This window comes from Echiichthys vipera (assembly GCF_963691815.1).
Source record: "Echiichthys vipera genome assembly, chromosome: 12".
In the NCBI taxonomy this organism is placed as follows: Eukaryota; Metazoa; Chordata; class Actinopteri; order Perciformes; family Trachinidae; genus Echiichthys; species Echiichthys vipera.
This window is the reverse complement of record NC_139837.1, coordinates 20,054,296-20,071,235: the sequence shown is the minus strand read 5'-3', so window position 1 is coordinate 20,071,235 and position 16,940 is coordinate 20,054,296. Positions and strand designations below refer to the sequence as shown.

Sequence of the window (16,940 nt, the reverse complement as noted above, 5' to 3'; positions counted from 1 at the left end):
TGGTAAAAATCAAAATGTAAAAACGAGACGTTGTTGTTGTTTTATGGGCTGTTAGACCATTTTAGTTACATTAGTTTATTATGGTTGGTTAACATATTTTTGAACTGTAAACGGAGCCAGGGGTAGTTGTTTCCCCCTGTTTCCAGTCTTTATGCTAAGCTAACTGACTACTACCCATAGCTTCATTAAGTGTACAGACATGAGAGTGGTGTCAATCTTCTCATCTAACTCTCTGCAAGAAAGGAAATAAGTGTACTCTCCAAAAAACAGATATTATGCACATAATTTCATCATCTTGAGATTGTTTTTAAACAGGATTTCCACTTCTTTAACTGTCTGTAACACGTCCAAATACAAGGTACATACAGTATTGCAAAGCACGGCCCATCTTTGTCCTGCAGATGGTCCATATGTCCAAAGTTTAGGCATGATAAAGGCATGGCTCAGCGCTGGATGGGGCCTTGAACAGAGAGTCATGGGGTCAGTCGGTCAGGGGGACAACAGGAGGTGAGGGTTGGATCATAGTTATCGACTGGCAGGATGAACCCTGGGAAATCCTGGAGAGGTTTGCCCCGGCGGTGTGTGTGAGTCTTTAGCACACAGAGCCGGAGGGATCTGCCTCCCCGGGAGTGTAGAAATCAGGGATGGGTAGACCAGTGTGCAGTGTGATCTGAAGAAACATTTACATGCAAATATATGGGTTAATAATAAATCCTGGCAAAGACATTTGATTTATTTTGCTGCCTGCAGGTGGAGCTGTTGAGCTGTTTTTTCAGTAAGTGAGTGAAGTGTGTTTAGTCTTGGAGGCACTTCTCTTTTATAACCCAGAGACGGCTTAAAAATGAGAAAACTGGCTGAAAGCAATAAGAGATTCAAAGCTACTAACTGTTGCTGAGTCTTTGAAGCTTCCTCTTTCAAGGTTTAATCCTCTGAGCCCATATTTGTAAAACTTGCAAGAGTCGTTTTAATGAATAATAACTGTACTCGTATGATACTTTATTGATCTACAAGTAAAAACCTCTGTTTCTGCCTGCAGCACTGGAGGGGAGGGGGAGCCAGGCACAGCAATAATATAATAATAACATAAAAATAATATAACAGCACCCCCTGGAGCTGTTTCTCCATTCGATAGAAGGATGTATAAATAAAAATAGTTGAGTCTTAGGTTTGAAGATAGCTAAGAATAATATTTCCTCAGGTCATAACAAGTGTATAAATAGCTACACAGTGTGGAATAAGTATATTTGAACAATCTTAAAGGAAAAGTTTAATATTGATTTACTTTTTTGCTCAATGTTAAATGAGAAAATTGTGTGCTTAATAACGAGCTTCTCTCTGCAGCCGGCTAACTTAGCTTAGCATAAGGTCTGTATACAGGGGGACACAGCTAACTGTCATGTGTTTCATTTATACACAAATGGATGAAAGGAGTTTTTTTCACTCCACTTTTTGTTACCTTTGGACAGAGCCAGGCTGGCTGTTTCCCCATGTTCCAGTCCTTAAGCTAAACTAAGCTAAGAGGCTGAATATCACTCTGTACCTGGACATTTCGGTTGAGGCTAATAGCAGGGTAATAGACGCCCTCCAAGCTTTCAAAAGCCACGGGACCCTGCTGCTCATCGTTGATGAGGAAGATGAGGATCCTGCGTGAGAAGTCCAGTAGAATGCCTATCGTAGATCCTTTACCGATGCCACCGTCCGTCCTGCACGATCACACAGAAAGAAACAAAAGACAGATATGACAGATAACCTGGTGCTTCTGTCAATAACAATATTTGCCCTCCAATCCCGTAACCGTACTGTGTTACAATTTTGAGGAACTTTAGTGTTTTATGTTTCTACTTCACTACATTTACTTCTTTATTAAAATGGCATTCTGGGACCTATAGTAATAAACCACATTTGCCATTAGAAGAGGTCAGATTTTTTTCCAGTACATATCACGCATAATAATCTGGACAGACGTGACTCTTTACCTGTTGGTGTGCGAGTTGTTGTGCATGAACCAGGACCGGTTGTTGTCCACGTACATGGCCCAGGCCTTGTCATCCTTCCCCAGCATCACATCCTTCAGCACGTCGCCCCGAGCAATCCCGAAGGCCGGGTCTGGGTGGTTGTCATAGCGGTCGACAGTCATTTCCCAGTAATGAACGCCACGGGAGAAAGCAGAATTCCCCATGACCACCCTGTCGTCGTAGCTGTTGCACGACACGGTCAGGTTGTCGTTGGAGAGGACGATGTCGGGGTGAGCGGAGGCCGGGTCAAAGGTGAACCAGGCGACTGTGCGTGCACACACACACATATACACACACACAGGAAGAATTACATTTTTGTTGAGCATCAATAAAATCACCGACTGCAAGACCTGATGTAATGACGATGACTTTACAAAGGTGACATGAGTCTAGAGGCTGGAGGTTAGATGAGGTGGAGTTACACTGTGAAACTTTAATGAAAAAAGGTGAGGAGAAGAAGATTCACTATAGCTATTGTGATTAACAGTTCTTAGCATCCCACTCTATAACTTAACTCTATAACTTAATCTTAATAATCTTAATATTTATAATAAAATCACATTTGTGTCAGACAGTCTGCAAAAGATGATTGGGGTTTGTTTTCACTGACTTGGAACACCAGAGAGATGGATAATAAGACATGTAGATAATAAGTTCATTGTTAAGAAACTCACTTTAAAATACATCTCTTGATATTTTTTTTATTAATTTTTTTAACTCAAAGTCCAAATTTACGAGCTTCATGACCTACATTCACCAGGGGGACAGAAACACAACTCATAATGATTATAATGCGGTTCTGAGTCTACTGAGTGTGTAAATATGCAAATAGCTGCTCATTGTTTGCCATATACATTTTATAGGCTAATAATCAATGTTGTGCTGCCCCCAAGCTTGATATCAGTCGGGGTTGTTTTTGTGTTTTCATTTGGGGGAGCTGATCCTTTCCCTTCCTGTCCGCTCTCACCACACATTACACTGCAAGCAGGCTTAATTAAATAACTTTGCAAACTGTTTGACTCAGGGTTGAAAGTATACAAACCTATACTCTACACAGAGAAATATGGAGTTTAACAGATGGATGTTTGCGCTTTATATGGGCTCCACTTGACTGTTTTTCATTGGCATCACTATATCCAGTAAAGTTTCATTACACTACTTTATTTCCCAAAGGAAATAAAACAAAAGACATTTATTAGAAGCATGTATTGAACGTTTAATAAGTGCAGCCCACAGAGCAGCAAACTACCCGTCTGCTAGTTTGAGAGTGAAGCACTGCACCGATGACACAGGCGACGAGGGGGATTAGAGTGGAAACAGTCAGCAATGAGAGCCGTCCATACCTGTGCCTATAGATTGAATATCGCATGGAGGGAGTCCAGCTGAAATGTGAAATAAAGGGGGGAGCAGAGGAAGAGAGGGAAAAGGGGAGAAAGAAAAGAGGGGGGAGCGTGTCCAAGCAGTGAATCAGACAGTGTAGAGGGGGTCGGGAGGAGTGGAGGAGAGGGTAAAAAAAAGCAGGTTTGATCAGGAAAACACCAAAGAGTAGATCCTAAAATCAAAAGCAAAGAGTTCCTAGAAACAGATCAGGGGAGACTTAATAAGAATGGGCATGGAAACAAAGAGAGAAACAGTTCTTTCCATGTGGGAAATAAAACTGACGAAATCAAAAGCTCAGTCCAGTCCAGGGGAAGGATGTCAGGTCTCTGCAAAAACACTGAATGGTTAGATAACTTTGTGCAGCCCCCAACAGCTGCTGAGTGCTCTCTCTGTCACATACAGGGAGGCTGCCTGAGCCTCTCAGGTCCACTGATGGATGACACGCTTCCCTGTGTGCAGAGCAGCATTAAACTAATGGGAAAGCAAGCGCATGGGTGGATTATACACAAACCTGCTGCTACCGGATGTACCTGCTTTTAAAGCTCAAACACACCCTCAAACAGAACTCCCATCCTACTTTGGAGGCTTTTACTGATTGTTTTTGAGCTACGTCAAAGATAAAAGAGGATGAGGAAATCTGATGGCCCTCAGATCTTTGAACTGCATAATTAAGAACTCAGTTCTCAGTTTTAAAACTGAAATAAGAAAAGGAAGTTGTTAAATAAGTTATATTTCCCCCAAAAACAAATAAGAAGTTGCCTTTCTGAAGATGCAAGGATTCAGTCTGGCAGCAACAATTTCTTATTCTTAAGATCTTCATGAGTTCAGTCACAGTTTATTTGCTGTTAATGAACACTTCAGTCCCAAAAGAAGAAGGAAACTGAGCCGAGACTCTAGTCTGTGATCTCATGAAGAGACAATAACTATGAAACTAGACCTATGGTAAAAATACCTGCCAGCTTTTTGCTAGAGCAGAACATCAGGGACAATCAGACTGGATTCATCAGGGCATTAATCCAACAAGATATAACCAGATTGTAACCAAGACTCCTTTTGAACATCTGATCATGCAAAACAATGTGTGTCAAACATATTTGGGCACGATAACAACACCAAAGAGTAAAAACTGTGTCACAACAACTGGGAAACACAGGGATGCAGTGAGGGCACTGATTTCCTTTCAACATTCAGAGGGGGGCACAACGGTGGTGTGGGGATCCTTAATATCCTGAATTTTGCATGCACCCTTCATATTTTTTAAGTGTCTAAAGGAAAGTCACACAGGTGACAATTTAATACAAAAATGGAAATAATACAATTCAAAGCAACCTATATTTTTAAGGTTTTATTCTCTAAATATTGCAATCTTATTTTCACAATATTATGACCTCAAAATCTGTTTCACAGGCCCTGATACTCCTTTGTAGTTGAAAGACTATAATTAAACTTATTAGTTATTATTCTCACTCTAATTTGCATTTGTATTAGAGCAGCTTTTGCCATGTTTATTTCATCTATTGTTGCTTTTCAGGTTGCATACTGCTCCATACTTTACCCGGGGCATTGTTGCATCTATGAGTCAATTGGGGACAAGTACACATAATGTGTCGCCTGCGTCCCCCCTCCTGGGATCTGCACCCATGGGTGCAGGAACAAACATGTTGTAGGCATTTGGAGAGGCACTTTGCTCTTCTGCACAACTTTGAAAGTTGCAGAGAAGCTAAATCAGTGCACATTCTGAAATAGCATCTTGAAATGGGCTTGTTTTCTTTATATTTTTCATAACTATGTATTTTGTTCAGACTATAACTTAGCTGATACTGGAATTTTGAGGCGGTAACTGATTTAGGAGTTCTGATAATGATACGTGAGCAAATAGTATGTTCTAACATAAACAAACAATGCTGATATGGATAAAGAATTGTGACCGAGATGAAGTCTGGAATCACCAGACAAATCACAAATGCTTATTAGTCTGGGCGCTCTCACACTAATATCTGTTTGCTAGTCTGTACTGCAATTTACTGGTAGATATCGGTACATGTACATTGATATTGATATCTACAATAAGCGGATTTTGATCAACCTGCTGCTTTGAAAAGTGTAGATACATATTGCGAATAAAGTGTACTTAAAGCAATTCTTACCTTTCAGGCATTTTTACACTTTGCTTTTGTAATCTTAAAATGCTCCTAATGCTCCTACATTTGGCACACTAAAATGTAAAAGAAATCCACCAGGTGTTGAAACTCAAAAATATTCACTTCTCATATATTTCTGATAAAAGTCTGAGCAATCGTTTTTTTTTCGGCCCGCATAAAACTATTTTCCAAGCTTTCTGTCTATCATTTGTTGCTCTGTTTTACTTGCGCTGCGCTCATGCTGCGTTCAAGTGCCATGGGAAGTCCGAAGTTTCGAAACTCCAACAAGGCAAAGTGCACTGTAATACCTGTCAAAGTGGAACCTCCTACTAGTGAATTCGGGGTAGTAGGAGGTTCCACTTTGACAGGCATTCCAGTGCACTTTGCCTAATTGGAGGTCCGAAACCTCGGACTTCCAGTGGCACTGGAACGCAGCATTCCTCTCTCACCGCATGTGTCGGGGGAGGAGGGAGCGTCTGAGGTCAGGCAGGGGGGAGAGGGTGGGACTTTGGAGGGAAGCGCTGTGAGACATGCAAGAAAGGTTCAAATTGCTTTAATTACAAATATATGAGGGCGGCTGAGTTCAGTTCAACACAGACATGAGTCTAGGCTCTTTCTGGACTTTGATGAAAAACTGACAATTATTTCAAATACTGACTGAACGATCCAAGATCAAAAGAATAAATGAATGTTTTAGGAGTGTGTTTTTTTCCTTAAAGACATACAGACATGTCAGTAGTAGGAGGAGGAAATGATGCTTAACGTACTCTCAGAGGTCTGCATGATCAGTGTCTTGCTGTACTGGCCCACTCCGCTGGCGTTAAAGGCCTTCACTCTGGACTTGTACGTGCTGTTGAAGTGGAGCCCGTCCACTGTGCAGATGGTCTCCGTCCCCACATAAACTTCCTGTTAAAGACACACAAATGCTTCCTGTTAAAATGGCAGATACATCAAGTGCGTAATTATGACAGTCTGAGTCCTTATTCTTTTTTAACCCACACGGCTCTGCCTCTGAAGGAGCATCCCGTTTGTATTTTTTGGCAGTGAGTGTAGTAAGCTCGAGTGTGAGTTTGTACAACTGAGTGTGGGCGAAGCAGCCCACACAGGAGTATAAATAGACATGGGGACACACAACTTGCCAAGCTCAGTGTGGCGCTGCGTTGGCGAGCTTCAATGAGTCAGAGGAGAAAGAGAAAACTTCCCTCGAAATTAGAAAACTAAATAGTTGTTTGTTTTCTATCTGTCAACTAAAACAACACTTTGACAGGTAACACACACACGTCTTTTGTAATACAGTAAACTTGAACATAAAAATCATATAAAGTCCCTAAAATGTGTTCTGAGATGCAGTTGGTGAATCTGTTGGAAGATTGGATCTAAGTCATCGGCCTCTTCTGCAACAATTGTGATTAAGATATAAGGATGAAGACAGACAGCTGACTTCAGAGAGGAGGGCATCTGAATGAAGGTCAGTGGCTGCTTTTTCTAAATTAAAACACTGGATGCCTCTACAAACAGCTGCTGGACCATTCACATTACAGCGGAGTGTGTGGCCTCCTTACAAAGCAAACGGTTCTAAAAGTCAATAAGACAGTTATACAAACGAATATGCAACCAACTGTGTGTTTGAGTGGAAGGATCTGGTTACTTCTGTTGGGTGTGTGTACAAATCAAACCATTTTAATTATGCTGCAGCTGTTTGGAGGAATCTGATGGACATGTTTGGCTTTTTCAGGAGCAATGAGCAGATGGCAACAGTTTGAGAGAAGGCTGACATGAAATATGGCGGCTAAATTTATGTTTCAAACAAACAGCAACTTCTGGGACTAAAAAATGAAGCCAATGCAAAAAATCTGCAGTTCCTCAAATGGCCACTTGAGGTTGGCTCCAAAAATGAGTCAATCCCCCGGGTAAACAACTGGCAGTTGATTTACATTGCAGATGCATGCATTGACATGAGATGTTGTCATTCTCAGCTATGTGACGTCTCTAGTCTGCTTATTTTTATGTACTGTGTTGTTTTTCAAGCGTCTTTGTTAAACCAAATCTAGCGCAGGTTGGATTAACTGCTAGTGCTGCTTGGTGTAATGTTCTTCAGTCGCCCTCTTTTGCTCAGCGCGGTCTGGTATAAAAAACAGTTTTGTTCTCTATAGCTAATTTACTTGTTCATGACAACTGTAAGGGGGGTGGAATTTTTTACAACTCACCCGTTTAAATTATATCAAGGCTTAAAGGTAAAAGGTGGGTGCCGTCACAGGTGGGCAGCACAGACTGTAGGCTTCTTCCAGCTTGCCTCAGCTCAATCCACGCTCCACCTCTTTGCCCATTTTTTGATTAAACAGAAGTCACACACTGCCAAGATGGCGACGCCCGGAGCCACCCAAAATGAGCTTCACATCAGCTCTTCAAAAACCTTAAGTATTAGTGATGTTAGAGTGACTACATCCATATTTTTTACAGTCTTTGGTTTCGAGGCTCTATCATCCCTTTAACCCCTGATTACTCCCTTTTTTGGAGGATTATGTCATCTAACTGATCTGAAATGAAGGCATCTAAGATTATCTCAGCTACTTGGCAGGGAGCTTCACCCCAAAGTTCAACACCACGTAAAGAAAGTGGAAAGACTGACTGTTGTGAGAGTCCACAGGCCAACTGTACGCTACGGAAGAACTTGCTCTTCCCGGGTTTAGAGGTCAGACTCAGATATCCTCTGCCATTGTACTGAGTGTATTGTTCAGGGGGTTTAAGTTGCCATTATAACAAAGCAGGCGCCTCAATGCAAAGAAACCTGGGGAGGGTCTTAGCTGGATGGATTACATGGTGAACCTCTGAATACGGCTTTGATCCCAGATCACACTTCCTGTGGGATCATCTCAGCTGGCAGCTGCATTACAGACCCTTTCTCCTGACGTTGTGTCAGTGCCTCGCTACAGTGTGTCACATGACCTGATCTCATATCACTCAGAGCTGTGCGGTACGGGAGGGAGAGCAATTGTGGGGTTTCAGCGACAAAGCTTTGCTTTCACATTCCCCCGGCTGAGCTGGTGTCGTCCCAGGCACCAAATGAAGGAGTCTTTGTTGAGAGAGAAAGGTGTGGTGATCTGTAAAGGTGAATTATTACCCCAACTGGTCCTGGTTTTCACTTTTTTGTCTTGTAATCTAAATTTAAATCCAACAAAGACTCCCCTGTTGAGCCTTTACGAGTAAAAGTAATGTTTGTCCTCTGTCTAAAGTCAGCAGATAAATCCTAACGGGCGGAGACACAAAGAGTACCTGCAGAGGGAAACCTACCCTAAATGGCCCCATGTTTCCATCGTCCAGCTCCAGGATGTATCCGTCCACGGCGATGGTGGAGAGCGGTGGCTGTTTCCATGACAACGTGGCGCTGTTGTTCTGAGTGCAGCATTCCTCCAGCTGGAGCATGGGAGCAGCTGGGACTGAGGGGGGAAAACAGGCCAGATTACAGCCCAGTGAGATATGAAAGGCAGATATGATAAGACTAGTTCAATATTTATAGTTTATAAATCCAATGATGAATACATGTGTCCATAATCAAAGGCTTCCAAATCACATGTATAAACACAACATTTCTTTGACTTTCTGAGTATTATAGAATATTTTAGCAAACACTGCAGTGTGTCAGAGGTCTCATTCGGTGTAAAGCAGGTACTAGGGCTAATTATTCTTATTATCACTTAATCTGTCAATCATTTTTTCAATTAATCGATTAGTTGTTTGGTCAGACAAAATAAACTGTTTTCCAAAGTTCAAGAACACTTCCTTAAATGTCTGTTTTTCTTCCACAACTCAAAGATATTCAGTGTATTGTCGCATAGGAAAGAAAACAAAAAATGTTCACATTTAAGAAGCTGGAATCAGATTTTTTTTTTCTTGTATTAATTAAACAGCTTGACCAATTATCAAAATAGTTGATGATAAATGTATTTCCATGTTTAATTGTAAAATAATTTTAAAAGATAAAGAGGTCATATGCAAGAACAGGCTGTCTCTAAATTACAACTGCAAAGTCAAGGGACTGTTGCTGCAGAAAAAGAGGACACTTCCTTAAAAATACACACCATAGTGTCCATAATACAGTTTAGAAAGAAACACCACAGTATAAATATGTTAAGAGTCATATTTTAACAATTCTCTTGGTAAAATTAGTAGAAAACCTTTTCTGTAAACCAGTGACTCAAATTATTATTGAACTTTCATTGTAACAGAAATTAGTGTGACTCCTCCGCAGGCTTTCAGGATTTACTGTCTTCAGTAGACATTATCTTTTACGCATTTACAATACTAGCATCAGAACGACTCTCGCAGTCTCTCTATAAATCCCTCAGGTGTCTGTTCCCATTATCGCCTCTCTTTTTACCTTTCATCTGGACAAAGTCCAGCTGGTGGATCGTCTGCAGGAGGGGGCCGCTGTCCAGAGTGAGGTCGAAGTCGCTGGTCATCCTGGGGGTGAGGGTTCCCTTCCCCCACTGGCCCTCTGTCATGTGGACCCTCCGGATCAAAGCATCAGAGATCTGAGGACAACAAATCAATTCACAGTTCAAGCTCAAAAACAAATACTGTACTGGGAACAAGAAGATCCCACGGATTTAGATATGTGTCTATGTTCAACTGGTGTTTAAATCATCCTCTACTTAACACGTACATTTTGTATTTTAATTAGATTACTTGGACAATTTTCAACCATTACAAAGAGAACTTGAATGCCTGAAATCTACATAGTCTCTTCATATTTGCATTGATATCCTATGTTTTCTCATCATCTCAACAGATCCAGCTCTTCAGTTGCAAAAAAAAACAATTTTTGGCCGTGGCACAGCTGAACAAAGTTGTCTAAGAAGTTAGATTTTAACAAGGTGAAATTGCTAAGCAAAGTCAGCAAAACGTCTTGTCAACAAACAAACTGTAACTTTAACTGTACCCATCCATTTAGTTTTGGTTGTACTTATTTTTCACTTTAAAGTGAAGTCAACTGATTTAATATAAGTTTTCTTCCCTAGAGATGTGTCACTAAACTCACCACTAATGGGTGAAAACTGCAGCTTTAAAAGCACAAAATTCAAAATAGATTGTCACCACTACATTTACTTTACATCAATTTCTGTGAGTTTGTTCCAGAAACGTGATGCATAAAAACTAAATGTTGCTTCTTCGTGTTTAGTTTTGACTCTGGGCACAGTTGCCGTCCCAGACCATCTGAGCTGTCTGGATGGTTCAAAATGGAGCAGAAATAAACCAGTAGAATAAACATAACACCAGATAATAAACAGTATCATTTCAACGTCAATTCACTGACAAACAGGAAGCCAGCACAAAGATTTGAGAAGTATACTGATGTGATCCACTTTACTGGTCTTAGTATCCGCTACAGTCGCTTGATTGACTTTTTAGAGAAACCTGATGCACTCTAGTTTTGTGAATACACACTTCCTGGTGACCGACAGTCACTTTAACCATTTCAACCATTCAATTCCTGACCTTAACCATCTTGCAAGACTTTCTTAAATCTTGGGTTACCATCTAGACACGGCGCTGTAAATACGCTACATTAGTCGAGCTTATTGAAGGTTAATGCATGGAGTTTAATGAAGTCATTTAATTCCTGATACATTCTTAATGTTGATTTTGTTTCTGTCTTATTTTAATGTGGAGGGTCATGACTACACCAAGATTTGTGGCTTTGTTAGCGATTGAAGATAAGCGCTCACTTTTTATTTTTCTTCTTTGGATCCAAAAGCAATTGTTTCTGTTTTATCTTTTTCTTTTGTGAAAGAACATTTTGGCACATCCAATTATTCATTATTTGTTGAATGACTTACTACGGTTACAGTAAGATATTTTGTTTTCTAAAATATGAGCTTACAGGAGCATGTAGTAGATGTTGAACATTGGCCCGAGAACGGAGCTTTGGGGAACGCACAAAATTGAATTAATTCCTGACTTTTCTCAAATCCTTGCCCCTTTCTCGTGAATTTATGGAAGATTTTCTACTTCTTCAGAACTTAAAAATAATAATACAACATAGCGATGGCTAGAGAAATCACCATAGACTTTATGCAAAAGGTGTCATTGATCAAAAAAGTTGGGAACTGGTTTTCTGCAAAACATATTGCATCCTGCTCCACTTCATTGAAAAAGCATGATCTGCAGCTTCGAGTGGAAAAAGAGACTTGTGTTGTTACGTATCTTACCTGCAGGAAACCACTGGGGTCATTCTCTTTGATGACCTCCAGACAGTACTCCATCAGCCCTGTGGTCTGACGCAGCTTCACCGTGCAGTGGGAGATCTGATCCCGAACCACCTGAGAAGAGAAGGGGTAAAAAATGAGGGATAGTGAAAGAGAAAAGAAGAAACAGCCATGAGGGGATCAAGTTTTGCATGTATAATGCAACAACAACAACAACAACAACAAGCACACAGAATATAATCATATGTTAATCATCACCCTTTTCCTGTAATCACTCTAGAGTGGAACATGAATTAAATGCACAAAGAGGGATTAATATGGGAGAGAGCTGTAGACTCTCATTTATACTCTACAGTCTAGAGTATAAATGAGGCAGAAAAGAAGAGGAAAGATGCAGAGACTCTAAGGGGGAGTAAATATGCAGAAGGTGGCAGAAATGTTGATAAATGAAGGAAGAGGGGAGACAGAGGAGAAGAAACATGGAGTCAGAGAGAGCTATGGGCAAAAAAATATGTCGGCGCTGAAAGGAAGAAGGACAGAGAAAGAAAAAAGGGTGGAGAAACTGAACGAGACGACCAGCAGGAATACCGATAATGAGATTAGCAGCAGTGATTGTCAAAGTGATTGATTTAAGTAATGTATTTCCTCTTGAGGCTCGCACACAGATTAAAGGAAGGAAGACGAGGCTGTAGGGGACATCGGCAAGTAATCCTGCGATTGACGTTAACAGAAAAGAGGTGACATTTTGTCTTCGCACGTGTGAGCGGCCGTCAGCTTCGCCGGTTACATCAGAGATGAGTCGACACTCCTAGAAAACATTTTCTGAGCAGTGTAGAAGTTTTTTGAAGGATCTATGCTAATTTTTTTCTCTCTGAAAACACATTGACATCAGATAAATATTTTTTTAAATCAGTTTTTATTGCTGTCCTTCACACATTCATAATTTATCTTCCCACAACATTATCTGGATACAAGAGAGCATTTTTAGATAATTGACAGAAAACGTCCATATCGCACATACAAGATATTTGATTGATTTGATTAAAATTTTGATAGACTTGGGAGATTCCCTCTCCGTCCGCAGACACTATTGATGTCCACAGAGCCTCCTCGCAACAGTGTGAAATAACCGGAGGTGCTGGACTGAGGGTTGCTAGGTAACAGAAACTTCACTGTTGCTATCCGAGGGGCTCCAAGGCTGAATGGAGAGGAAAATCCTTTCTGCAGACCGACAGAACACATGAAGATGATTTACTGATGACTGCAGTCACAGCGCATCGAGATGCAAGTACTGTACCACTGCTGACCAACAGTAGAGACATGTGGCATCACTGTAAGACACAGTAGGCTTTAACATAAGCCCCCTTTTCAAGGCTGTTATCAGAGCATTAAGACGTTTGGGTAATATAGATGAAATATTACTGAAGCAATATATATCATAATTTATTATTTTCTAAAACTAATAATTGGTGCAGCCTGGACACTGTCCGTTCACCAGACTGACAGGCCCGGAGCCACAAAACGCACAGCCTGTGCATGCAGACAGTGTGTGGGCCGAAATGTGGGATGTAATAACCTATAAGAACTGCTGAAAGGTGGAGTTTAGTGATCTTCTGCACATGTGCTGCATATTGTCCATGTTGTCCAAATCAACACACAACATCACAGATGTCAAAGGCATATCTATTTAAACATCCAGATACATTTCTACTGGTTGTCTCATGCTGTATACATTGACAGATTATGAGACAATGGGCCCACGGGCACAGCTATGTTTGCCATTTTACATCTCTTTGTAGTCATTTTGCATCTCTGTCACTGTATTGCATGTATTTAAAGTCGTTTTGCATCTTGTTGTGGTGCTTTTGCATCTCTATTTGTGTCATCGTGTTGTGTCTTTTTGTGGCAACTTTGGATCCTTTTTATGATTGTTTTGGGTTTTTTTTCCAGCTATATTTTCTGAATCAGAACCCCCTGGTCCTTTCCCGGTTGGCTTGTTCAGTAATCCATGCATGTCTGTATATTGTAGCTTAAATGACAGCAACATCTTCAGGCTCAGATCGGTGCTTTGCCCATTCAGTTTCCTTTAATTTAAATTATCTTGTTTGGCTGCACAGCCTGAGTTTGTAATTGTGTTATAATCGTTTTGTTTTTCAGTTTTATTTGTTCAGGGCACCACATCATGCTTGCCATGTTTTATTCAAACCTCAGTGCTGAAACTTTTCTTTCCAGTTTGGTCTGTTTTGGCAGCTGAAAACAATTTGAACCAACTTTGAACAAAGAAAAGTGTGGATTTTAGTTCTGAACCGGTAAAGAACATCTTGTCTCCTCATCTTCAGCTGTTTCCTCATGTGCTCTTATCTGCTGCAAACACTATCGAAGGTAGATTTAAGATCCGCAAATAAGGGAATCATGTTTAGCTGAAGTAACAGAGTCTGAAATCACATTTGTTTCGTCCTCCTTCATTCTGCAGTAAAGGGCTGAAAAAGGACTGAATACCTTCTAAGTCTTGGTCCATTTGCACTAAAGACAGCGTGAACTGAAATGAATCAAATATAAAAATGCAACTCATCCTCCAAGATTCAGACAAAATAAAACAAATTGCAGACCTGAGTGCACTCTAAGAGGAATAAATATTAACTGCAAGCAGAATAGTTTCAATTAAATAAATATATTCAGATGCACAGATAATCATATTCTAATCATTCCCCTTTTTATGCTGTAATCAATGAGCCAGAGAAGGACCGTGTTTAACCTCTCATCCCACAGTGAGGAGAGGAAATCTCATTCCAGCTCTGATGATTCGTTCTATATTTCTCTGGCCGAGGGCCAAACCCTCCCTGCTGTGTCAAAGCTTGAACATCCACACCCCTGCAGTGGCCTGGCAGGGCTCCAGGAGGAGTTTCTCACTGCCTGTTCAAAAATCACACTTTCTGTCACTCCTCCGTACGCAGCTGGAATCACAATCGCTTAAGAGGACAATACACGTGGAGGAATGTTGCAGACAACTTTTATCACATGTTGCCTTTTACCTCGACACTCGCTGATAACCAAACAGCTTCTCTCAGCATTCCAGTCATCTTTCCTGAAATCTGCTTCAGAATAAGATATAAAAGCTGCCACCGACAATACCGCTCTACCTGCTGATCAGCGGATAATCATTGTGAGGAAGATTCATTCACCTGAATGTAACACAGTATGAAGGGACAGCAGCAGCTTGAGGTGGGAGGGAATGAAGCATCTTGAGAGAGGAGAGATGTGGGAGTAATGAATTAAGAGAGAGAGGGGGGAGTACAGGACAGTGACAGAGGGCAGAGCAGGCTGTGTAAGTGGGACACAGTTTCCGCAGCATGCAGAGATGAACAAAACTCAGAGGGGGAAACAAGCCCTGTCCTCTCAGACAGCATGTAGTATCTTTCATGGTGATAAAACACAGCAGCTCGACAGTGCTCCTAAAACAATCCCAAACAACAAGAGGGCAAAATTAATTTGCAAAAACTTTAGTTTACAGCTTTTTTTCATATTCGGAACAGCAGGTTTTCATTACATTTCTTCATCCAATGAGAGAAATGCATTCTCTCGCTTATTAAAACACATTATTACTCTCCATCCAGAACACATCGGCTGTTCAGGCCAAGACGTCCTCTTCTTAGCCCCAGTCATTGTTTAGGGTCTGACTATCAACTTGAGACGCAGGAACAGAATATTTGCATATGGATGCAGATAAATTATAACAAAAAGCTATTGAAAAGCTAAATCGTCATCACATCGTAGCCGTTTCTGCGACTGTATGTTTGCCTCTTTCGCTCTCAACACGGACTGTTTACCTGCATGCAACCAAAGCATGCTCAGACTACAAACGGAAAACCAGATTACTTTGATCATCCAAATCTTGTCCCGTTGCCTACAGATTCTATATTCACATGCAGAATCTGTTTATAGAGATCATTATTTTTGTTATAAAAAGAGCTGCAAACAGCACAGATGCTTAAAAAAGTTTTATATATATATATACACCAGCAGTAGCTATTTTTTTGGCCACTTGTGGGCAGTAAAACAAGCTGTAAACCCAAAACTGACATATTATGAACTTGTTAGCAAAACCTGGTCAATGTTAGTTCAACATTAACTCTTTTTTTAGCCGTTTCTCTTGTCTCCACTAACTCATGCGGGAAATAGCTCTGACTCTGAATAACTCTGTTCACCAGTTACTCTCTAGTTTATGTATCTGCTGGGTCGTGGACAGAGGGTTTTTAGAGTTTTATCGCTATAAGCGCCTGTCTGCTGCAGTCAAAAATGACCCCATAAGAGAGTGTGAACCAAAACAGTAAAGTTGCGTGTCGTAAAACTCTAAGTGATAACTTTAAACTTGTGCACCAGCAATAAATACAACCAAAGAAGGCTGGACATATTGTTCTGTGAGCGGGTCTGCAGAACATGCTGCCTCTTTGTAGAATAAATTACCTTCCATCTGTTTCTGTTGTAATTATTAGGCCACTGCAGCATTTTTGGCCTTGATGAGATACTGTGGCTGCAGTCTCCTAACCTAACCTGTCCCTACAGCAGCAGCACAGACTGGTATACAGTCAGTCAGGACCCAGGAATAAAATCTATGCCGGTCTGACATCACGGAAGTGCATGAAGATGATTTAATGATACTGACATGACGTAAAAGAGGGAAAGGAGGGACGAGAAAGGAAAGAGATGGAGACAAAAGAGGACAGGAGGTTAAGGAAAAGGGGATGTAGTAAGAGAGGAGGAAGACAAAAAGAGATACAAGAGGGATTGTGATGGACTGTTACAGGATGAAAGGAAGATGAATAAAGGGATTCAAATCACTTCCTGCTTTGCCTCCTGTATGTTACTTGCTGCAGTGACGATCAGAGAAAGTGACAAGTGGCACTTCCAACAGACACTCAGCTGTCAGCCAGGATCGAGGCGCTTCCTGCTCGACATTAATGTGTCTCGTACTCAGACAGACGCAGAGAAAATGCAACAGAAGGATGAGCTTCACTTTCTTGATATAAATATAATAAGAATTTTTTCAATGCTAAGAAGGATAGCACATATTGGGCTGCAACTGAGCACTAGTTTCATTATTGACTGTATTATTTTTTCCTTTAATTGTTTAACAATTTTGTCTATAAAATGTCTGATTATCACGAGAGACCAAAGTGATGTCTTTAAATTGCTTATAA

At 40.8% G+C, this 16,940-nt stretch overlaps 1 protein-coding gene across 9 annotated transcripts in view; it reads right to left on the bottom strand.

Moving 5' to 3' along the window:
• Nucleotides 1-519: 519 nt before the first annotated feature.
• trim9 (tripartite motif containing 9) overlaps nucleotides 520-16,940 on the bottom strand; it is a gene marked incomplete at its 5' end in the record, with an annotated part of 36,162 nt that continues 19,741 nt past the window's right edge. For 2 of the 9 annotated variants that reach the window (XM_083924987.1, XM_083924988.1), the window contains 7 exons: nucleotides 520-670; nucleotides 1,541-1,703; nucleotides 1,977-2,280; nucleotides 6,304-6,442; nucleotides 8,828-8,973; nucleotides 9,915-10,068; nucleotides 11,746-11,856. In XM_083924987.1, coding sequence (XP_083781113.1) covers nucleotides 593-670; nucleotides 1,541-1,703; nucleotides 1,977-2,280; nucleotides 6,304-6,442; nucleotides 8,828-8,973; nucleotides 9,915-10,068; nucleotides 11,746-11,856 — 1,095 coding nt within the window. In that variant the 3' untranslated portion in view covers nucleotides 520-592. Of the gene's footprint in view, nucleotides 671-1,540; nucleotides 1,704-1,976; nucleotides 2,320-3,358; nucleotides 3,398-6,303; nucleotides 6,443-8,827; nucleotides 8,974-9,914; nucleotides 10,069-11,745; nucleotides 11,857-16,940 lie in introns of all 9 variants that reach the window. The other 7 variants (XM_083924989.1, XM_083924991.1, XM_083924990.1 and 4 more) reach the window with 5 other exon arrangements.